Raw genomic sequence first — 23,887 nt, forward strand, 5'->3', positions numbered from 1 at the left:
TCAACACATCAAGAAAATATGAACACGAAGATGATGATGATGATGATGATGACTGTTGTGCTGGAATTCTTACACACTTAAATTATGGCTTCACTGTTTTTCAAATCTGACTTAAAGCAATAATCAAGTGTTCGTTGGAGCATCAGAACAGTTTCTGCTCCTCTTCATAAAGGACTTTAATGTAAGTGAAGGGGATAAAATAAAGTTAATAATCTTCTACATACAGTCATTTTAAATTCCCTCGTGTCTCAAACTGCAGCTCAGCATGAAAAACAAAGAGGGAGATTCACACTAACATCTCATAGACACATTGTTTTATTACAACTGTGTCGTTATTTCAGTTATAGATGTTAACAAATACATTAATAAACACTTTTATCTGCTTACATTGAAATTATAGTTTTATCAATTATTTATTTAATATGTATATACTTTATTACTTTTAATTACTTAAAGGAACTGTATGTAAGTTTTCGCTATTGCTACATAGCTAACGTTAGCAACAGCTGTTTACTCAGGAAGAAACAGTAAAAGGTTACCGATAAATAAAATATAGAAATATACAAATTACAGATGACACAGAAATAAATGAAGTTAACAGAGAAAACAAAATCTCTCATACACATTTTTTTCAAACCCTAATGGTTTGCTTCTATTTCCATCGTGTCTTTTCTTCTACTGAAATTAGCATGCTAACCAGCTAGCCGCGGCCTGGTCAGAATGTCTCGTCACTTTCCAATACCGAGTCACTGAAGAAGTAGCTGCTTACAGGACGTAGCACCTTTTGTATTGTAAGCTGCTAAATAGCTAACGTTAGCAACAGCTAACAATAAAACAGAAACAATAAAGGGTTACCGATAAATCAAACACAGAAATATATACAATTACAATTACAAATGACAAATCCATAAATAAATAACATTAACAGAGAACATTCTACATGTATTTTAGTGCAGGAGGAAAGTCGGAGTATGAGTTCAGAGCGACTGGGTTTGAAGTTGAGGTGTGTGTTTATTCTCCAGTGTCAGGTTTTAGGAAAATGTAGGTCATGATGTGTGTTTTGCTGACAATGTTTGGGAGCAAACAGATCTGCTGGACAGTGTTTTTATGGACCTCAGCAACCGCAGGGAAATATTTATTTTACACCAATTACTCACTCGTTTCCCCCCGTTCACATTTCTCTTCTTCTAACTTGATTTTTTTTTTCCACTGCAGGAAGTTTTTTTGTTGTTGTTGTTGAAACTTTTCAGGTTGAGGATGTTGATTTTTCTATTTTATTTATTTATTTATTGAAAAAAAAAAAAAAATTATCAGTTTCTTTATTCACCCTGTATATATATATATATATATATACTATATATATATATATATATATATACATACTATATATTATACATATACTATATATATATATATATATATATATATTAGTCCTATTAGAAGAAATAGAAAAGTGTCTCTGTGAAGTCCAGGCAGCTGCTGCCCTCTGCTGACAGATCCACACACCTGCAGCTGGGGTTCATACCTGTGTCTGTCCTCTATACACAGTGAGGACAAAGAGGTACAGAGGTGCTGTCTGCACCACTCATCACACTGTGTTCTGTCGTGTGTTCTGTTGTTTGTTCTGTCGTGTGTTCTGTCGTGTGTTCTGTTGTTTGTTCTGTCGTGTGTTCTGTCGTGTGTTCTGTTGTTTGTTCTGTCGTGTGTTCTGTCGTGTGTTCTGTTGTGTGTTCTGTTGTGTGTCCTGTCGTGTTTAATGTGTTCTGTCGTGTGTTCTGTTGTTTGTTCTGTTGTGTGTTCTGTTGTGTGTCCTGTCGTGTTTAATGTGTTCTGTCGTGTGTTCTGTTGTGTGTTTTGTCGTTTGTTGTGTGTTCTGTCGTGTGTTTTGTCGTGTGTTCTGTCGTGTGTTCTCTTGTGTGTTCTGTCGTGTGTTTTGTGTTCTGTCGTGTGTTTTGTCGTGTGTTCTGTCGTGTGTTCTCTTGTGTGTTCTGTCGTGTGTTCTGTCGTTTGTTGTGTGTTCTGTCGTGTGTTCTGTTGTGTGTTCTGTCGTGTGTTCTGTTGTGTGTTCTGTCGTTTGTTGTGTGTTCTGTCGTGTGTTGTGTGTTCTGTCGTGTGTTCTGTCGTTTGTTGTGTGTTCTGTCGTGTGTTCTGTTGTGTGTTCTGTCGTGTGTTCTGTTGTGTGTTCTGTCGTTTGTTGTGTGTTCTGTCGTTTGTTGTGTGTCCTGTCGTGTGTTCTGTTGTGTGTTCTGTCGTGCGTTCTGTCGTTTGTTGTGTGTTCTGTCGTTTGTTGTGTGTCTGTCGTGTGTTGTGTGTGTGTGTCTGTCGTGTGTTCTGTCGTTTGTTGTGTGTTCTGTTGTGTGTTCTGTTGTGTGTTCTGTTGTGTGTTCTGTCGTTTGTTGTGTGTTCTGTCGTTTGTTGTGTGTCCTGTCGTGTGTTGTGTGTTCTGTTGTGTGTTCCATCGTGTGTTGTCGTGTGTTCTGTCGTTTGTTGTGTGTTCTGTTGTGTGTCCTGTCGTGTGTTCTGTTGTGTGTTCTGTCGTGCGTTCTGTCGTTTGTTGTGTGTTCTGTTGTGTGTTCTGTTGTGTGTTCTGTTGTGTGTTCTGTCGTTTGTTGTGTGTTCTGTCGTTTGTTGTGTGTCCTGTCGTGTGTTGTGTGTTCTGTTGTGTGTTCTGTCGTGTGTTCCGTCGTGTGTTGTCGTGTGTTCTGTCGTTTGTTGTGTGTTCTGTTGTGTGTTCCATCGTGTGTTGTCGTGTGTTCTGTCGTTTGTTGTGTGTCCTGTCGTGTGTTGTGTTGTGTGTTCTGTTGTGTGTTCTGTCGTTTGTTGTGTGTTCTGTTGTGTGTTCCATCGTGTGTTCTGTCATTTGTCGTGTGTTCTGTCGTGTGTTCTGTTGTGTGTTCTGTCGTTTGTTGTGTGTTCTGTCGTGTGTTCTGTTGTGTGTTCTGTTGTGTGTTCTGTCGTGTGTTCTGTCGTTTGTCGTGTGTTCTGTTGTTTGTTGTGTGTTCTGTTGTGTGTTCTGTTGTGTGTTCTGTTGTGTGTTCTGTCGTGTTTTCTGTTGTTTGTTGTGTGTCCTGGCGTGTGTCTAGTCGTGTGTTCTGTTGTGTGTTGTGTGTCCTGTTGTGTGTTTTGTTGTGTTTTCTGTTGTGTGTTGTGTGTTCTGTTGTGTGTTCTGTTGTGTGTTGTGTGTTCTGTCGTGTGTTGTGTTGTGTGTTCTGTTGTGTGTTCTGTTGTGTGTTGTGTGTTCTGTTGTGTGTTCTGTTGTGTGTTCTGTTGTGTGTTGTGTGTTCTGTTGTGTGTTCTGTTGTGTGTTCTGTTGTGTGTTGTGTGTTCTGTTGTGTGTTGTGTGTTCTGTTGTGTGTTCTGTTGTGTGTTGTGTTGTGTTGTTTGTCCTGCTGAGTCTTGGATCAAACTGAATACAGACACCTTTATGTGTTCTCATGTCGCTCTGTAGCTATTCTAAACTCCAAACTTCACCTCCCACACACGTCGTCATGGAGACGTCTGCAGCCTCCATCTCGTCTCTGTCGTGCTCCCTCACCTGTCCAACAGTTTCCCTCTGTGTCATTATCTCATCAGCCAATGGGAGCGGCTGTCAGCCTGCACAGGTGATGTATGTGAGGTGTAGGCTTGATAACGCAGCAGCACCGTCTTATAACACTACAGACAGATGGATGGATGGTCATTATTTATTTGAGCATATAACATTAAAGTAATAATCTGAACATTTATGAGGAAGCACGTGACAATAAAAATGAGGACAGATTTTTTTTCGTGTCATGATAAAAATGATTCAATTTCAATTTGTTGGAGGATGAAATGTTGTTTTACATAGAGATGAACTGTATATGAAGACACGGTTGACTTGTGTATGTGATGAAGGTTGATATCAGTTTGTGAAATCATAATAAAATCTTACCCACAAACAAAAAAGACAGAATATAAAATTATGATGTATGATGTAACAGAAACCATATTCAGATGTATGTATCTCCTCACTTCTTAATGTAAAGTCAGGTGTGTGGTGTACAGAGCTCTGTGGCGCCCTCCAGAGGCAGGAGTTGGAACAGGTCGTGTCCAGGGAGTGAAGGGAGCCTGTGTTTATCATGTGTGGATATCTTATTAATTACATCTGTAATGTTTGTGCATCAAAGAAAATATATTTGAATACATCTCAATACATTACAGCCATTTGCCAAATGAGTATAAACATAAACTCATAAAAGAAACGAATAAACTAAACCCAGAATACAAAGTTCAAACTGGATATATATACATGTAACATATGGGAGTGTCCTCACATCATACATATAATTCATGTGTAGGTACGGTGAGTGTCACTGTTCCTCTCTGAAAGTTCCTGTACCATCACCCACACCTGGTTTCTCAACCAGACAAAGTTTATTTCAAGACGTAGACAGTTTTTTTATGATGAGTTTACTGACTGGTCATGTACAGTTCCTTTTCCTTAGGGCAATTGTTTTTATAAAATCATAAAGTATTATAATGTTTCCAACAGCTCCCACAGGTCTGACTCTGCAGCTCTGCCTCTTTACACGTCTCCGTTTAATAATTATATCGACCTAGCTGTCCCACCTGATCCTGCACTGTCTCACTGCTTTGTCTCCAACCAGCAGGAAGACAACAGCTGTGTGAGAGATGCACGTGCAAAGAGGAGCTCCTGGCTGCCTGTGACCGACCGACCGACCACAGGAGGGCGACAGAAACTAAAGAACACAGACATGGATCCAGTCCAGGAGGATGTTACACTGTAAAATAATAATGTCAGTCAAGCGCTAAGCTTTTGACTTATTGTCTGCAGACTGTAAAAGCAAGTGACTGTGTTCTGTTGTGAAATAGATATAGATCAGATAGAACAGATCAAATGAATCCAGCTTAAATCTTCCATCAGATTGCAGAGATTTTGTTTCCCAAGCGACAATATCATCATTATTATTATTATTATTATCATTACTATATTTGTGTTGAATTGGGTGTGAGGCTGCGGCTGTAACATAATTCTGTCATGCCTGTTGTTCTGGCATCAAACTTGCAGATGTTCTTCTTATGAAACTTTATCCACTCCATCTTTATTGTGCAGGCCTGGTCTCTGACGCCTGGACGCGCAGGGGCTTTTCCTGGCAGAGAAGAAGAAGATGGAGGCGATAGCGTCATGATTTAAAAGATTTACAGCCGCTGATCAAAGTTAGGTCCCTCGGTGCACGCAGCCGACATGCAGCAGCTTCCAGTGATAAGAGGAAGACCTTGAGTCCGGAGCGAAGTCCGCGCCCTGAACTCTGCAGAGCTGCATGGAAATCAGGTTTTTAAAAAAAGGAAAAAGTACTCGTCCCTGCAGGTTCATTGCACCTCATTATAATCCTCCGCGTCCACAAGGCAGTGCGCTGCTCTACTATGGATGGGCGGAGCCTGCAGGGAGGGGGCCTGGCCGGAGCCTTTTAATACAGATGCGCTCCTCTGTGCGCCCTGCGTTCAGCGGCGAGCGGACACGGCAGAGCAGACGGCACCATGACTGCACCCAGCAACACCTACGATGCGATAGTGATCGGCGGAGGAATATCAGGTAGGAGCACCGCCGCTAAACTTTCTTCTTCTTCTTTTCTTTTTGTTTTTGCTCTGCGGTTTAAACGGAGACAAAGTGAAGAGGAAGGGGTTGAATCGGCGCCGCCTGCAGCTCCCGCAGCTCCCGCAGCTCCTGCAGCTCCTGCAGCTCCTGCAGCGGGCTGATGAGGTCTGACGCGCCGTGTGTGAAGGTGAACACACAACTGTTGCACACAAACAAGCCGCCGGTGTGTCAGGGCGGAGGAGGTGATCTAGATCCGGATCTGGATCCGGATCCGGACTCAGTGCTCAGCTCACACTTTCATTTGGCTGGATGCGGCTGTTTCTTCTTCACCGTGTTCTCCGCCTTTACGTCTCTACCGTGAGGCTGCCCCCCCCACAGCCGCCCCCCCCCCCCCCCACAGCCCCCCCCCCCCGCATCTCCACAGCCGCGCCTGTTAAGTAAAAGCTAATCATCCAGAGCATACTTTGTATTACATAAGAGGACGCTGGGGGGGGGGGGGGGGGGGGGGGGATGCATCCATCAGGCTGACGTGACCCCACCTGTCTCTGTCAATCAGAGACCAGGTATGATCACACCTGAGGAGCTGATTTACATGATGTAGTGACACTGCAGGAGCCCCCCCCCCCCCCCCCCCCCCCCGTGAAAATCATGGGAATAGAAATAATAATTGAACGGGGGAAGACTTTCTCTTTGGGGGAAGTGGTCTTGTGCTTTCTGGTTTCTTGTGGAAATACCAGAGATTCTGCAGCTTCCTGTGAAGCCGAGCGTCATTAGCATTAGGGACGACTTTATTTTCCTCTGACAGGTGGGGGTGGGGGGGGGGTGGATGTATTTGGGAATGGGAACAGAAATGTGTTTTATTTTGGCGGTCTCCGGCATCACAGTCTGTCATTGTGCACTGTCAGTCATGCAGATCGCCACAGATCTGTGCGGTCTCATTAGAGCAGGACGTCGAGTTGACAAAAACAAGTTGATGATCTTCTGGTTGGAGCAGAGGAGTGATGAGAGGACAGAGGTGGAGGTTCGTCATGTGACTGAGTCTGCAGCTGCAGGTGAGCAGTCACACTGTTAGGATTTAAATGAGTGAAGGTGACCCCCCCCCCTCCACCCTGACCTGACCTCTGGCCTTCTGACAGCTGACAGGGCGATGGACCGCTCGCCGCCTGTCTACTGAAGAATTTAGGTCAGTGTCAGTTCAAATAGCATCAAAGCCCAAAACAAACTCTTCTGTAGAAAGTTAATGTAATAACACTGACAGCCCCCCCCCCCCCCGCACCGCTGGCTTTCTCCCACCCCCCATGTGTCACATTCGAGTCTCGTAATTACACCATTTGTTTTTCCCGCTGCCCTTTACCGCCTCGCAATGAGGTCCACAAATAACAATCAGTGTCCGATCAGAGGAGGAGAAGGAGGCTGCGTCTCTCCCTCCTCTGATGTGTGTTTCTTCTTCTTCTCTCTGCAAATGCAATTGTCAGTTTCCTGCCTGCCAGCCACCCAGCAGCAGGACTGCACCCCACCCACCCCCCCACCCTCCCACCCCCTCCCTGAGGGGCAACCAGCACTTTCTGAGAAAACATTAAACACTTGTGACAGCCTGTTATCAAACCAGCAGCAGCAGAGAGGATGCTGAGGAGGAGGAGGAGGAGGAGGATGAAGGAGGAGAGGAAAACAGGAATAACAGGGAAGGGAAGGAGGGAACCACTTCCTCTTGTTTTGTCCGAGCAGCTGAGAACGTGAGACATGTAAAGAAAGAAAGAAATGAGGAGCGAATCAGAAAGATCTGAGGCAGGAAAAGGGAAACGAGAATTTGAACAGGGAACTGGACGCAGACGAGAAGTGAGAGGTGAAAATCAAAGTCAGTCTGATGCAGTTTGCCCTCATGAACTGTGCAGTGGATGATTTAGAGAAGCGAGCCGGGGGCTGTAAACTGCCGGGATCCTCTCAGACCTTCAGTCGGAGCAGGGAAGTTAAATGAGGATATTCTCCACGTCTGCTTCGCCACATGACTGAGAACAGGAGCACAGACTGAACTAGATAAAGGAATATTATGGTTTTTGTTGTTGTTGTTGTAACTAGTTGTCGTGGCCGTGACCATCGGTTCTGTTGGTATCGAGAACAGGAGGTGAAACCAGAAGTAAGAAAACCTCATGCAGCTGTAAATACACTGAAAACTGACAGTCCAGCGTCTTTACAGAGACTTCATCGACACTTTGTCATGTGACTCGTTTCATGAGTTTAGAGAAGGACTGTAGATGTCGAATGTTGTAGTTGTTTATCCAGTAATGTCTTTCGTGGCCTTTAATGAACACCATTTCCCATAAGCCCTAGCTGTTTGCGGGCTAAACGTCACGTTACAGATCACAGACAGAAATGAGTTTGATGGATTTGAAAACTGAAGTTTAAAAAATTACGGTGACGTTTTTCATGGGAGCTTGTGTTCGAATATGAAAAGTGAACTCCAGGAAGTCGACATCAGGACTTCAGCTCCATGGCAACATGGTTAAATACAGGACTGACGGGATGAGCAGTCAGGTGATCAGACCTGGAGTGTGCGCACCTGTAGTGTTTATAATAATCCCCCATTGCACACGACTACAGCAGGAACAGCAGGTCTAAGATGACACGGCCTGTTCACACGAAAACGTTTGAATCATCATTTCAGTTTGTTTTTCCCTCCAGGCAAGTTTGTCTGTTTGTCTAACGCTTGTCAAACGGCTTAAACCTATTTGTGGCCGTGTGTGACTGTTTCTAGTGACGTCGGTCGCAGCAACTGTTTCAGTCAGTGTTCATCACATCTGATGGGACTGATTTTCAGAGCAATAGAAATAAAACCCGAGTTGAAATGAACCAGAGATTTCCTTTAAGCGCAGCAGACAGCAGACAGCAGACAGCAGGCGTCTGGGAGCTGCAGCGGCAGGAATGCGTCCGTTTACACACATGAACACTGGGAACCAGGTCAGTGGCGTGTGCGTGACGAGGCCTGTCAGAGCGGCACTCGCACTAAAAACAATGTGTGTGGGGTCTATGACGTGCACACTGTTTATTCAGTGATGTTTACATGGTTAAAATAAGTGGTATTTATATTTGTCAGGGCTTCGCACGGACATGAAGGTTGGACCTGCTGCTGGTCTGGTGTTTGGTTCAGCTGTGAGCTGCACGTGTTAGCACCTTCATTAAACTTGGAGTGATGAACCTCCAGAGAAGCTGCAGCTCCTCTCGGCTTCATGCAGCTCACTGTTCATCTGTGCGGGTCGGCGTGGCTCAGCAGGCAGATGTTTTCACCTGCTGAGCAGCAGACAGACGCAGGTAGAGAGCAGCTGGTGGAGACCAAACACGGAGCTAAAAGAGAGCGAGCACTGGACTGAGATTCATCAGGCGACACAAACGCCAACACGTCGCTCCGGTGTCATCATCAGGTTTAAGATTCGGGCCCACGCTCACAGTTAAGGTTAGGAGAAGCTAAGCGTTGGGCAGGAAGTGGTGCTTGTGGTTCAGGTAAGAGTCAGGCTCCAGGTAATGTCTCTGCAAGGTCCCCGAAACGCTGCTGACCACGTTTTATTTTGAAAACTCGGGGGTTGTGTTGTAGTCTGGACAGCCACGGTCTCTCCCGATTGGCTCTCATCAGCCTGGACTACCAGTGGTGAATACAACATGATGATGACTCACAGTGTCTCTGACCTTGTTGTCTCTGCTAGCAGCTGCTGGTCACTTACAGTCTGTATTTAAACTCTGCAGCTGTTCCGATGTGCTTCACTGTTGTTGTAAACGAGTGCTGGTATTCAGAGAGCTGGGGAACAGCCAAGGACGGCAGCGCTCCAGACCGACGTTAGCACCAGCACGCACACATTATGCACCCTGTAATAATAACATTAATGTGTGTGCGAGCGGACGCCGTCGCCTCTTGAATCAGAACTTCACTCTTCACATCTTCCTCTTCGAGTCTTTAAAGCTGCAGGACTTTTCAGTCCCTTCCTACCTGTCAGGTGCAGCTGTAGATACACTGTCGGCCTTCACGTCAGGTCTGAACGATCCCTGGGCAGCAGCAACCCTGAACCTCGTCTGACAGCCGCACTCATTTCCATCAACACAGACTCAATCCCAGAACGCCACTTTCTCTGTCCAGCTGTGCAAACAAAAGAACGTGTTGGCTGAGCCGCCACATATAATCATTAGACGGACAGCTCGTGTGTGTGTGTGTGTGTGTGTGTGTGTGTGTGTGTGTGTGTGTGTGTGCGTGTGTGTCCACATGCGTGCCCGTGCCTCTGTGTTTGTCTTTGCGTGCGGCAGGTAAAGGCGTGAGACGTGTGCAGCTGTAATCTCAGCTGTGTTAATTTCATAAATGATGACACTGATTGTGAGAGAAGCAGCATGAAGCTGATGGATGTTTGTGCGACTGGAAGAGTCGCCGTCTCCACCTGTGGTTCACTGAGCGAGGGATCTGAGGCAGGTGTGTTTGTCGGGCAGATTGCGTCTCCTTTGTGTGAGCTGTGTTCACTCAGTACACTCTGTCCTGACATCTAATCATTTAAAGGAATACTTATTTGCTTTCTGTCAGGTACCGACAGCCACACCTTTCCAGGAAGTCCTCTCCGCCACCCCACCCTCTTCCTACCTGATCCTCCTTTAACACTGCTCCGCCTGATGTCTGACGTCTGACTGCTGCTTTAAATTCTCTTGTTGGAGGGTGATTGATCAGTTTGTGGCCTCAGGTGGAGGGAGATGAGTTTCACTCTTGTTGGATGTAACTTCTGTGATATTTCTGTCTCGGGTCAGCGCCGTCCTTAAAACTGACGACATCGCCTCAAACGCTCGTCATACAACAGGAAGTTAGGAACTTTAAATGTTCTGCGTCATCACTCAGAGATGAACTCCATAAGCAATCCAGAGAACTCCTTCTACCTTAGACAAACTTATCAATCACTCCTCGTACTTTTGTTTTCAGCCGCACTCACCTGAAATTAGAGAATTAAGAAGAGAATTAATCAACAACTATTCACTACTACAGTCAGCCAATCAGAAGAGAGGCTCAGAGCCTCCTCTCTTCTGATTGGCTCACAGACCTGTTGTTACTAGAGCTGCAGAGAGAAGCCTGAGAGAGGAGATGTAAAACTACACTGAGATGGTTTTTATATCTTCTGATGGATCAACACTTCAGACACTGATACCACTCCCACGTCTGTACGGGAAATATGAAGCTACAGCCAGCAGCTGGCTAACTTAGCTTAGCATGAAGACTGGAAAGCCTGGCTCTGTCTGACAGAAACATATCAACCTACCAACACCTGGAACTCACCGTCTTTTACAAACCAGATCTCCTTTGTTCAGAAAAGACAAAAACTGAAGCGTAAAAATGACAAGTTTATACATATTTATTTATCGTCTCGTTTGCGTACTTTCCAAAATGTCAACCCATGACTTCACTAAGACTCACTGTTGTTAGAGTTTAACGCTGCATCTGGTGAATAAAGCCGTTTTGAATCTTTATAAAATATTCAGTGTAAAACCTTTTGAGGCGTCTCGTTAGAAGACAACACACTTGTTTACTCTCCTGTCTCACATCTGTCCGTCTCTATTTCAAGCCGTCATGTAATTTGCTTGTCAATATTGCTCCTCTGTTTGTTTCCCATAAACATCCAATCAGTGTCTCTGTGCTGAGAACAGGAGACGGGGGGGGGGGGGATGTGATTGCTGCGCATCTTGTAAATGTCTCCCACTGCGGATCAATATGGAACCTTTTAGAGGCCCTGATTCAAGTGGCTCACTTGTCACTCAGCTGCTATTGAATTTTTTTTTTGTTTGTGTTCCTGTGAAGAGGACACTCTGCTGAGGTGCAGAAACACACACACACACACACACACACACACACACGCACACACACACACACACACACACACACACTCAGAGTAAGTTTTCAAAGAAAATAAAATGTCAGTCAGTGACGGTGTTTAGCAGCTCGGCGTCGTGCAGAATCCTTTGAGGAGACAGAACAGCTGTCAGGTGGTTGGTTGGGAAATGTGTGTTTTATTAAACATTAAGTGATTCCTCGCTTCATGTTTTATTTACGTTTTCAGTTCTCAGGAGACAGTGGAGTTGGTGAAATGACAAGTCAGGGACAAAGACTGAAGCTGCAGACTGTTGATACTGTCACACATGAAATATTTATGATATGTGACAACCACATTAACAATTTATGAAATACAAAGATGTGCTTAAAGGGCTCAGTTCATCAAATATGAAAGTACAACCACCTGCTGGTTAGCTAAGTTTAGCTAGCAGCTAGCCCGCCTCTGTTCAAAGGTAAAAACAGGCACCTTTTGTTTAATTCATCAGAAAACTGAAGTGGAAAAAGTGGTGGTTTCATTAGGCCAGCTGTTTCCCCGTGTTGTCGGTTTTGATGCTAAGCTAAGCTAACTGTCTCTTAGCTGTAGCTTCACATTTACTGCACAGGCATGAAAGTGATGTCAGACTTCTCATTTAACTCTCGGCAAAGGAAACACAGAGGTGCGTTTTCTAAAGTGTAGCGCACGTTCATGCGCACGCAGAGAGTGTCTCTTTAGCTGGACAGCTAACCGTTAGCATACGGGCTTGATGTTTTGAGTCTCTTGGTTTTAGCAGTTGTACCGTTAGCTGCTGAGCTGAAACTCAACACTTACATTTAACAGTGTGACTCTCAGGCTCTCTGTCACTGCTGTTAGCTGCCACATTATTTTCACTACTGATGCGCAATGAATCTTGGGATATGTTTGGCCACAAGGATCCGATCCGTTGGGACCTTTGTTGCCCGGGAAGAGAAGGACTTTCGTTGTTTATGTTTTTATACTGGGCTAGGCAATAATGAGAGGGACAGGACATGATAAACATCTGTGGAAGCGCTGAAAATAAGTATGATATTATAATTGTTATTATTGTCGTATTACAGATATTTGTCGGTTGAAACCGGGATGTTTGGTCTATGTAACTGTGAACGTACGCTGCACGCTCTGTATGTAAAGTAAGAACAGACACTGGAGATGGATTCTGAGCTGACGGTGTACGTCTCTCATCTGCCGTCACTGAGGCCTTTTAATGTGATTTAACTGGGAAACACTGGGGGAGAAATGATGCTCAGGGTAATTGGGAGTGAAAAGACGAATCACAGGTAGAGAGGCGGAACGAGGGGAAACGGAGGGAGATAAAGACAGGAACAGGAAATGCTCACAGGATCTCAAAGGAAAATTTAGATTCATATAATTAGACACAATGTGGTTTCTAACCGACACGTAACCTGCAGGTTCTTCCACTAGTCGGACGGGTTTGGGTCAGAAAGTGACAAAGCAACGTTTCAACTAAGTCATAAATAACGTGTGCTACAGAAATGCATTATGGGTGAATGATTGATGCATATTTTTGCAGGTTGGCAGATCAGGCAGGTGTGGTTGTTAAAACTCTGACCTGTGCATCACCAACGAAACAGACTTATCTGAGACGATATCCAAAAGCCTGTAAATGAGCAACAGGATGTCGTGCTCAGGATCATGTTTGGTAGATGGTTAGGTAGAGCAGCTAATATGCTACGACAGGATTCATATCAGTCTTACAAGAAGCATCTTTGTCAGCCTCATTATTTAATTTTAATTTATGAAATAATTAAATTTCCAATCAGAAAAGAAGGAACCAGAAAACCAGGCGGTCTAAAACCAGGCGGCAGCTGCAGCTGCAATAACTGAGGGAAAAAACATCTCCATTGTTCTCTCCTTATCACTTTATCTCCTGTTCAGGGCTGCGGGGGTGTGCAGACATACATCCCATATCCCAGCATTCAGTGGGTGAGAGGAGGGATACGCCCTGAACATGTTGTCAGCCTATGGCTAAACTGACATATGTAGACAAAGAAACACACACACACACACACTACACACACTACACACACACACACACACCCTGCTCAGAATACACTTTAATTTGCTGAGTATTGTATTTTCATGTACAAGTATTCAACTTGTCCACGAACATTGTTTATGTTGTGTGTTAACAAAGCCAATAATCAGTGTAGACAACACGCCCATGATCAATAGTCAACACTGACTCAATACATAATCAATACTACAAATAATAATGATTAGAGATGTACTTTATACCAATTGTGTAAGGAAGCAGCACTTTGCACACAGATGCCTTTGGTGTGTGTGTGTGTGTGTGTGTGTGTGTGTGTGTGTGTGTGTGTGTGTTGGACTGGATTCTGTGTGTATTCATGTTGAATTATACAGTCAAATATGGCAGAGACTCAGTCCAGAAGCAGTGGGATTTCCACACACACACAGACACACACACACACACACACACACACACACACACACACACACTCCTTTTCATCCTCTGCCCTCTGTGCTGGAAAAAGAGATAGGGACAGACACAGTTTCCTTGACAACAGTAATTGTTAAGATGGAGCCACTTGGCAGGAACAAACTGTGTGTGTGTGTGTGTGTGTGTGTGTGTGTGTGTGTGTGTGTGTGTGTGTGTGTGTGGTCTATCCAACAGTGGACTGATAAACCAACAGGGCACGTTTTGGAGGTCATGCCATAAACCAGGCTATAATTATGTCTCTACTTTGGGGGGTTATGTTTCCATATTAGCCGACTATATTAATAGCCATTGATTTACACATACACAATATATAGTTATTGATTCCATGTTGGAATGATTCTTCTAGACATTGGTTCTTCTGGCCGCTGCTGTCACAAGATGAAATTGAGGATGAACGATAAAAATAAATGATAAGATAAACATTTAAAAACAAATAACTGAGGAGAAAAAATGAGATGATGATTAAATTAATTGATAAAATAAACTAGAGACTGACTTTATATGATTATAGATTTTAGAAGTTAGACTGTTTCATTTTTAATAAAAATTGGAGTAAGTTTATATTTGTTTTTCAAAATGACAAGAAACAGACGTCCACACTTGGTTTGTGTACTCCGATATTCTACTGTTAGGAAGGTGTGTGTGTGTGTGTGTGTGTGTGTGTGTGTGTGTGCAGTTTGCATAGCAGCTTTAAGTGTACTGTGGCTCTGCATGGAAATCTCAGGTCAAACACATAAATAACAGTATTTTTGGGCCAATAAAAATAACGTACACACCCAGTCGGTTCTGTGTTTTCTTCCTCTCAAACATCTCGGAGGGACGAGACAATTAGGTCACCCAGAGCCCCAAGGTGCTGTGGAGGAGAGAGGGAGAGACGGGGAGAGGGAGAAACAAAGAGACGAAGAAAAGAGACATGGGAGGACAAATAAAACTGTAGAAGAGATGGAGTTTATAACGCAGCCGCCTCGTGTTCTGCAGCTGCAGCTGGGAGCAGGATGTGATCCGTCTAACATCATCACGCTGAGAGAAACAATCAAAACGTGGTGATGTAATAGAAATTAACGAAAGCACGACATTTACAACTCCCTCTGATAAAACGTGTTTGGGAGTGTATTATTTAACACGTGTTAATCATTTCTACCTGCAGTAAACTAACGCAGTAAAAGACATCATTAAACACACCTCTGCGGAAATGAAAAACGAGATGAAATGATATAAAACGGACACAAAGGTGCGTCATGAGCAGCTCAGTGAACTTCAGGTTTAATGAGGACACAATGAGCCACGGCTCTGATTGGTCTCACGTCTTTACTCTCTGCACACTTTTTATTTTTGGTCTCGTCATTGAGGTTTTCATGCCACACAGGTCAGTTCGACCTAGTGTTTAATATACCTGCACGTATTTACACCTGACCAATAGATGTACAGCACAATCACTCTCACTTATCATATCTCCTCCCTGCTGCTCTTGTGTGATCCCTCCTTAAACGCATACGCACAAAGGAGGGAGGCGGCCGGCTGAATGCACGCCGCGGCAGCTGCGCCTCAGATGACAGGAAGACTGCGCTTCAAGGCGGCTGCGTCTGTTTGATAAATATCAAGCATGTCTTTAGGTGCAGAAAGCCTCGACCAGCACAGGAAGTGTGGCTCAGAGTGAGGACGGCAGCGGGAGGAGGAGAAATTTGTGTTGTCTCTCTTTGATTCTTCATGGTCTCCACCAAAGACTGTCTGACCTTTTTCCTCCATTGGTAATCCCTTCAGGCGTATTCTTCATGGCTGGGAGTGGACCGGTTCGCTATTTTCACTCCTCTGAACACTGAAGCAGGTTTCTGCTCAGTGTAATCAGTTATTGAACTCAAATCTGAGTCTTCCAAAGTTATTTTTTAATCTAAAATTCCTTCTTTCTGTTCCTCTTTTGGGTTTTGGTGTAGGGATGATAACTTTGAAAGATTCCCGGTTCAGCTGTGTAACCCAGATGAGGCTGACGCCTCACACTGGCTGCAGATCAATATTATATCTACATTTTAGCAAAGGGTAAGGATTTTAAAAGATTTTAACCCCATCACTTGCACTGAAAGGGTTTGCCTTTGTTATCAGTGAGGATTGTTTATAGCAAGTAAAAACTCTTTCATCGTCACTTGATTATTGTTGGCTGGACCGCAACAGCAGGCCCAGCCCCATGAACGTGAACCTTGCTGACTGACTGATGAGTAATGAAGTTACACCACTGGTTGCATCAGCTGACACTAGACTGAAATCAGCTGACACTAGACTGAAACCAGCTGATACTAGACTGAAACTAGCTGATAATAGACTGAACCATCTGATACTAGATTGAAATCATCTGAAACCATCTGATACTAGATTGAAAGATTGAAATCAGCTGACACTAGACTGAAACCAGCTGATATTAGACTGAAACCAGCTGACACTAGACTGAAACCAGCTGATACTAGACTGAAACCAGCTGATACTAGACTGAAACCAGCTGATATTAGAGTGAAATCAGCTGACACTAGACTGAAACCAGCTGAGACTAGACTGAAACCAGCTGATATTAGAGTGAAACCAGCTGATACTAGACTGAATGATGACACAATTATGTAAGGGTATGTAAGGGTTGGATCCAGTCTTGTTTTAAATTGGATTTGAAAACTTGTGAACCTGTCTTTTAAAGTTAGCTCTATCCTCCAAAAAACTTTGTGTAGTATCTGAACCTGCTAAAAGCCTCCTGAAGTTTTAAACTCTGCAGATTCGCCTGCTCTGCTGCAGCTGGAAAATGTTGATGTGAATGATTGTGTTTGGTTTGCACTATCTCTCTCACAGTCAAGAGAAACATCTCCAGAGGACTGCAGATGTTTGTCCAATGTATAAATCTCTCTGTATATAGGCCCTTGGAAAGAACAAATAAATACATGAAGAATTTGTTTGATTCACACATATTTTCCGATTTCAAAAACAGAATTCCCTTCAAATCATCTCACATTTTTCCTTCTCTCTTTCTCTTGGTTGTTTCTGCCTCCTCGCTGCATGAGCTGAATTTCAATCTGTCTCTCCTCTGAGCTGAAGTTGAGTTCGGGAACAGTCGGTTGATTTTTCCAGTAGCACAGTTTGTTCCTCCTCCTCCTCCTCTTTGTTTCATGGTGGGGAACTGAGAAAAACAACAGGGGGAAAGCTCAGTCTGAATCCTTTGAAGTGATGAGAACTTTACACCAATGTACTGGTCGTATATGTACAAGGCTTTTTTTATCAAAGAAAGAAAAGAAATTATATTCTAATCATTCCAATCAAGTTTGTTTTCTGATCAAAGCCCTATCTGAACAGGAGGCTACTTTTTGCAGTGAGTGCTATTGGCATAAACAAGAGATGCAGACAGATGCTCTTTGTTTTCCAAGACAGAGACTGACCTTTTGAGCTGAGCGCAGGTAATGGCATCAATTTAACGGGGGGAAGATTTGCGAGCCTCCTCTGGTCAGGGCTAATGCTTTCTCCAAAGCCTGGCAGGCTGGGTGTGTTTGTACAGGGATGGGGGGGGGGGGCTGAAGTTGGGAAATACAGGACAAACTATGTTTAAGCTAATATAAACCCTGCTGGCCTTAACAGGGCTTAGCAGGATTTGGATGGAGAGAGTAAGAGGTGAAGATGGGAAGGCAAGAAGGGAATTTAGGGCAAAGGCTAGAACAACATTTGCACAGATGTGGGTGCCTGTTCTTGTATTCTGCTTTTATCAGTCTTTGCTAAGGTGTTAGATGGCCACAAGTACACATACATCTATATACTTTTATGTACTTTTGATCTGGGACTGTTTTCCATGGCTTGTGCTTCCAGCGTTCTGGCAACAGTTTCCTGTTTCAACATGATAATGCCCTCGAGTCAGTGATGAAAGGGTTTTATTTGGAACTTGACTAATCTGTACAGAGCCCTGACTTCAACCTCATCAAACACTAATAGAGCTGCAAAGAAATAAGGTGCCGTTTTGGGGACGTGTGATAGTCGACTCTGAAACTCTCCCAGATGAATCATTGGTGCAAAAATATTGTTAGAAAATATTTTTGTCAAAAGGTAAAAGCTTATGTAGATAAAAACATAAAGCAAGGCGTGAAGTACCAATCTCAAGGTGCATTTAGGTAACAACCGTCCAATAAGAGTTTAAAAAATAATGTCATGTAGAAGCTAAGAAGTTGATTAAATCATTTAGGATGAATTCAGCTACTATGCTGCTGTGTTTCAGTCGAGGCTCATGGGTACTGTAGTATTATTAACACCCATCTGTCAAACTGTCAGAAAAAGCATGATTTATGGTTTCACACCCATGCTCTTTCAACAATCCCATTTAGGTGTGGTGTTGAAGTGTCCATATACTTAAGTATTTATCGCTATCTCATCATTATAAATCACTCTCTGTGTAAAGTTGTGACAGGGATTGTCTGAGGCCATGTGTATCCTTCCCATAGCTCTCTCAATATCCAGCCAAGTCATTCAAAAGGCAAATGTTAGGTAGTTAATCCTCAATTTAATCCCTTTTCAAGAGAGACCTGTGCACAAAAAGGATATACAGTAAAGAAGCACAAAAGAAAACAATTCAAACAAACTGTAGCAGAAGAGACAGGATTTGTTTTTCATACATCCAGTTTGTCTGAACGTTACCTAATCAAGACACTCACAAAGACATGACGAAATGCTTCTTTCACGGGAGGCACTAACTCCTCCATTCCTGTGTGCCTTTACTGTGTGAATACTACAAATGGGAATTGAGACTTAAATATGTGCCTTTACTCACCTCCCTGTTTCTCTGTCTGTCTGCAGGGTTAAGTGCAGCCAAGCTGTTGAAAGCCCATGGACTGAACCCTGTGGTGCTGGAGGCCAGGGATCGCGTCGGCGGTCGCACCTTCACTGTGCGGGTAAGACCAGGAGAGAAAACTACAGCATTATTAAACTGTTTTATGGTTGTGTTTAGACTTAGGGTTCAAATATAAAGTTTGGTTGTGAGGAAATACAGCCACATGTAGAGTTGGGTGTAATCTGCATAGCGGGTGACATTCAATACCGTGCTTATGGATGACGAGCCCTACTGTCAGCATATAAAAACTAAAAGGTAGTGGACCCAGGACAAAGCCTTGTGGTACTCCATATGAAGTATCTGTTCTTTGTGATGAATATTTTCGAAAAATGAGACCAAAAAAAAAAAGATTTCTTTTGCTACGTTTTCCTCCTCGGGGACCGAAAATGGAGACTTTTGAAAATGATGACAGACTCCCACAGTCTCTCCTGATTGGTTCTCCTCAGCCTTGACTACCAGTGTTGAATACAACATGATAATGAAATGCAAGCATTTCTGACCGTGTTGTCTTTGCTTTGTTGTTCCTTGTTTGTAATATTATTTTCAACTAATCAAATGCAGAGCAGACAATCTACTTCCTGTTTACACCGGCTTGTACATGCCCAGGGTACGTGATCAGGTGTTTGTGTTTTCAGGTGTTGGTATGGACAGACCTTGTTTGTGATATGGAGCTAAAACTGTCTTTTCCGTTTGAAGACACTGTTTTTAAATGAAATGTAGTCGTGTGGATGTTGGCTGAGACTCTACCCATGTATTTGTTTATATCAATGACCTCATTTACACTCAGTCACTTCATGCGTTCTGGGCGAATTAGATAGCTCTCTGATTCAAGATGCATTGAAATCTCACTACGGTCTAGCTAGATATTAAAAATGTGCGAATGCATTTGCCTTTCCAAGACGGTTGTGTAATCTTTACTCCCAGAGTTTGACTTGAAGCAGTTTGTGGTTTGTGGTTTGCAGCTCAAGTTAAACTGAAATTACACTGAGATGAGCTGTTCTTTGACTCATTGAAGCAACAAGGAAAAAAGGCTGCAGACATTTATACACACACTGAGCTGCTGTAGCATGTATCTGATCCAGTTCTTCTTTGTATTAGTGTATGGACAACTGTTAGCTGTTAGCTAACTGTTGTGAAATGTAAATGATCTCTTTTGTCATGTTTGTGTGTGTGTTTTTCAGAATAAGGAGACAAAGTGGGTTGATCTGGGCGGGGCTTACATCGGACCAACTCAGAACCGCATCCTCCGATTGGCCAAAGAGTACAACATAAAGACGTACAAAGTGAACGAGCAGGAGAGCCTGGTGCATTATGTCAAGGTGAGTGTCCCAGTGTGTGTGTGTGTTTGTGTGTGTGTTTTTACGACAGCAGATAATATTCTACGGCGATGTGACGTCTGTGACGGATGCATACATATTCCAGATGTGTCCTTCGGTTTCAGAAAGTAGAGCAAACTGATTCTGAGCTGTTGTGCAATAGACGATAGATCATTCAGTTGGCCATGGAGGTCGTTAATATATTTATCAGCTAACATTGCTGACAGTTGGCAGTTTATTAGGAACACCTAGCTAAAACTAATTCAGTCTTATACAATAATAAATCCTTGTGTCATGAAGGGAATTTGTCACATTTATCAAATAAGTCTCCATACGCTCAAAGCTGTTCACTGGTGATAATCAGAAGCGACAGCTGAGTGTAAGTGCGTGACAGATGAGCTGTACAATCTGCTATGGAAGTGTGATTCAACCTGCAGCTGCCATTAAAAACAGGCACTGGCGTCCCTCGCTCCTCTGACTCTCAGAGAAGACGGAGGTAACATTCAGAAGGAAACCAAACGCCGTGTCCTCGCTGCGACTTCCTCCATGTCATTAGCGACTGGAGATGCTAATCTTCGCCTGAGGCCTCTCTGTAATGCAGTTTCTCTTTTCTCTGAGTGGTTGAAAGGATGGCAAAAGCAAACAAAAGAAGGAAGAAAGAAAGAGACACTGAGGCCATCTCTCTCTGTTCTTGTTATTCTTTGCTCTATATCTCATTAGCGTGGACGCACCGCTGTCCTTAACACAGTTGTGTCTCTCCACCTGATTTGATTTGCTGTTGCTGCCATGTACCCTGGTTCAAACTACTCCTACTGTAAATCACTGGACTTCCTGGTGTGGCTGGCGACTTTATATATATATATGCCTGTGTGTGTGTGTGTGTGTGTGTGTGTGTGTGAGCACTTATCTCAACATAGGCTGTGTTCAAGTCAATAAATGTCAACTTCAGAGATGGACTTTGAGCTTCTGGCCTCTAACACACTTTCACTGAATTATATAAAAAGCTGTTTGTAATGTACCTTTTGCCTTGGAAATCCTACAGACATGAAAGTGTAACTTAAAGGTCGTGAATCAAACGGCAACCTGAAACATGAAGCCAGAAGCTGCAGTTCCTCTAATGGCCACTAGAGTCTGGCTGCAACAGTGAGTCAGTCCCCATGTTAAAATGTCCAACTTAACAGCTTTACAGCTTTACAGCCTAAGTCTCAGCTCCATGCAAGCCCCTCCTCTTTGCCTATTTTTGAAATAGCTGGGAGCTAGGGGGCGTGGTCAGACACTGCCAAGATGGTGGTGGTGGAGCAGCTCACTCTGAGCTTCAGAAACCTGTGGGTGACATCACAGAGGCGACGTCCATCTTTATTTACAGTCTGCAGTCATGATACAGTAGAAAAAAGAATGAAATAACTAATGCCACACTTTCTGTCCTCTGGGATTTAAATGGACACAAAGGAGTCAATAAGCTCTGATCAGTGGTATATTGATTAATAACAGTATCTCTCAGTTTGAATCCATGCTGAGTTATGGTTTCATGGCCGGTCTTCTTAGCACTGTGTCCTTCGCACTAATGCACCATTGACCTACTTCAGCAGTGCTGTGAAATATCACCTTCCTGACAGCAGCTGCAGAATAAACCTGAGGTTCAGTGAAGGACTCGACGCCGTGTGTGAGCTCTCCTGTTCGGGAGCTCCTGTGTCTCCTTAGCTACTATCTCTGCAAGATCCACTCAAAGACCCTGACTCACACACACACTCACTCACACACACACTCACACACACACACACACACACACGCCTCTCGTAGCTTCCTGGCTGGTTTCCATGGCGGCATGCCTCATCAAAAGCCGCTCAGCCCTATCACTGTCAGACAGTGTGTGTTTGTGGATGTGTGCAGTGATGAGGGGAACTCTGTTTTTTTTTTTTGGTGTCACTGCTCCCACAGCTGACTCTGCAGAAAATAATGAGAATCATTTTAAACTCAGAGACACAGTCGAGATTAAATCTGGTAATTTTCTTATTATCAGAAAACCTCCATTTTAAAAACCAAAAGCAACAAGTTGATCCTGACGACTCTCTCATCAGACTAAATGAACATGGGTGCAGTGGGAGCTAATGAGAAGATGTAACCACACAGTTCACTCATTTATCCAGCATGTACCTGAGTGTACCTCCGACCTTTAACTCTGACCTCCTTGATGAAAACATGTCTTTGCCTTAGGGATCAATAAAGTTTTGCAGAGTCACTGTCAGCAGGAAAAAAATACTTAAAAGCAGGAAAACAGACTGAAGGAGGAGGAACTGGAGTTAAACAGGGCTTTAGTTATTAAACCACTAAAAGTAAAATTTCAGACTTCAGTTAAAGTTAAAGTAAAAACTTTTCCTCCCAAGAATAAAAAGTATTTATTCTGATTTGACTTTGTGTCTGTACGCACCTCGTGCTCTGACATGTCGGCCATTTCCCTGACGAAGAACCAGGATAGAAACGTTTAGAACGTCCTGCACCTGCTCTTCCTGCAGTGTCACTTCCTCTCACCTGTCCCCTCTGACTGCAGCTGCTACCTGTCCTCCAGCACGTGTTGCTGCTGTACCTCTGCACTGTGTCGTTAGCGAAGCGGCTCTTCAGACAGACGAGCTGCAGAATGTAAAAGTCTGACATTAATAGCAGAGGAAAACACGGGGGTGAAATTCACATTGATCTTAACTTATATGATGGTGACATTACTTCACAGGACAGCAGCCAGAGTAAGAGTAAAGCAGCGTGTGAGCAGAGCCATTGTGTAATTAGCGCTAGCTTTCAAGCAAGCTGCGTAGCTAATCAGCTTTTCTATGGCAGATTATAATCCTAAAGGCCAGCGCCAGCCGCCCTTATCAGCAAACCGCTGGCTAACAGGCAGCTGCAGCTCTCAGCACAGGATTTATTAATGAGCCATCACTATCAGAGATGGAGGAACAGACTTTGATAAAATACTCTCCCTGGTTATCAGAGATTGAGAAAGAGCGGCGGATCGTCCCACGGGCTGCACCTCGGGCGGCGGGGAGGTCGTGCATGTCTGCACGTTCACAGGACTGATGATTGTGAAAGTCTGAACTACAGGAATTCTTTTAACATGTCTCATTGGTAAAGAAGGAAGTGTGTAGTTTTGTTGCATCTGTTTCCATACGGGCCGTTATCTCATTTTAAAAACATGAGGTTTATAACCGTCTCCTCCCTCGAGGCTTCAAGTCGATGCCTAAGAAACCTTTTCTCCACATGTGTAACTTTATTTGACAGGTTTATAAACGCTGCTCTGCAACTGAACTTTGGAATTATGTGTTTCACATTAATAACCCAGTGATAATATATATCATTTATGATAATATATATGATGCTGTGTAATCTAAATTTACATAACGACATATGTAACATCTTTCTGATCTCGTGTCGCGTCAGAGACTCGACTACAACAACAACCTCAAATCACGTCTTTAATCTTCTTGTAGTCTGCGTTTTCTTGCTCTGATACTCTGAGTTTACTTTGATGCAAATACTTCTGAATGTTTAAGTGAAAGTAAGTAAAGAATCCGAACCTGCAGCTGGTGTATGATTGTGACTGACTCTCTGCTCACTGATGTGGACACAGATGCTCCTCCTCCTCCTCTGCTCTCCTCCTTCTGTATCCACTTGGCTGGCGTCACCATGGTGACAGACCTGTTGCTCCACGGCAACGGACAGTTTAGTGCACAGCAGTGGGTGATGTACTGTGAGACACTTGGTCCTCTGTCTGAGTTGCAGTTAAAAACCAAACAGTGTGGTGTTGACTCCGCGGTGTTCAGA

General features: G+C 43.7%; 1 protein-coding gene across 1 annotated transcript in view; it reads left to right on the forward strand.

The window, feature by feature from the left end:
- The first annotated feature begins 3,672 nt into the window (after positions 1 to 3,672).
- Positions 3,673 to 23,887, forward strand: part of mao (monoamine oxidase) — a 34,463-nt gene continuing 14,248 nt past the window's right edge. Inside the window, 4 exon segments of the mRNA XM_056389652.1 lie at positions 3,673 to 5,498; positions 5,501 to 5,575; positions 18,728 to 18,822; positions 19,943 to 20,080. Of these exon segments, the coding sequence (XP_056245627.1) occupies positions 5,411 to 5,498; positions 5,501 to 5,575; positions 18,728 to 18,822; positions 19,943 to 20,080 (396 nt within the window). The 5' untranslated portion in view covers positions 3,673 to 5,410.

This window comes from Seriola aureovittata, chromosome 11, assembly GCF_021018895.1.
Source record: "Seriola aureovittata isolate HTS-2021-v1 ecotype China chromosome 11, ASM2101889v1, whole genome shotgun sequence".
Classification (NCBI taxonomy): Eukaryota; Metazoa; Chordata; class Actinopteri; order Carangiformes; family Carangidae; genus Seriola; species Seriola aureovittata.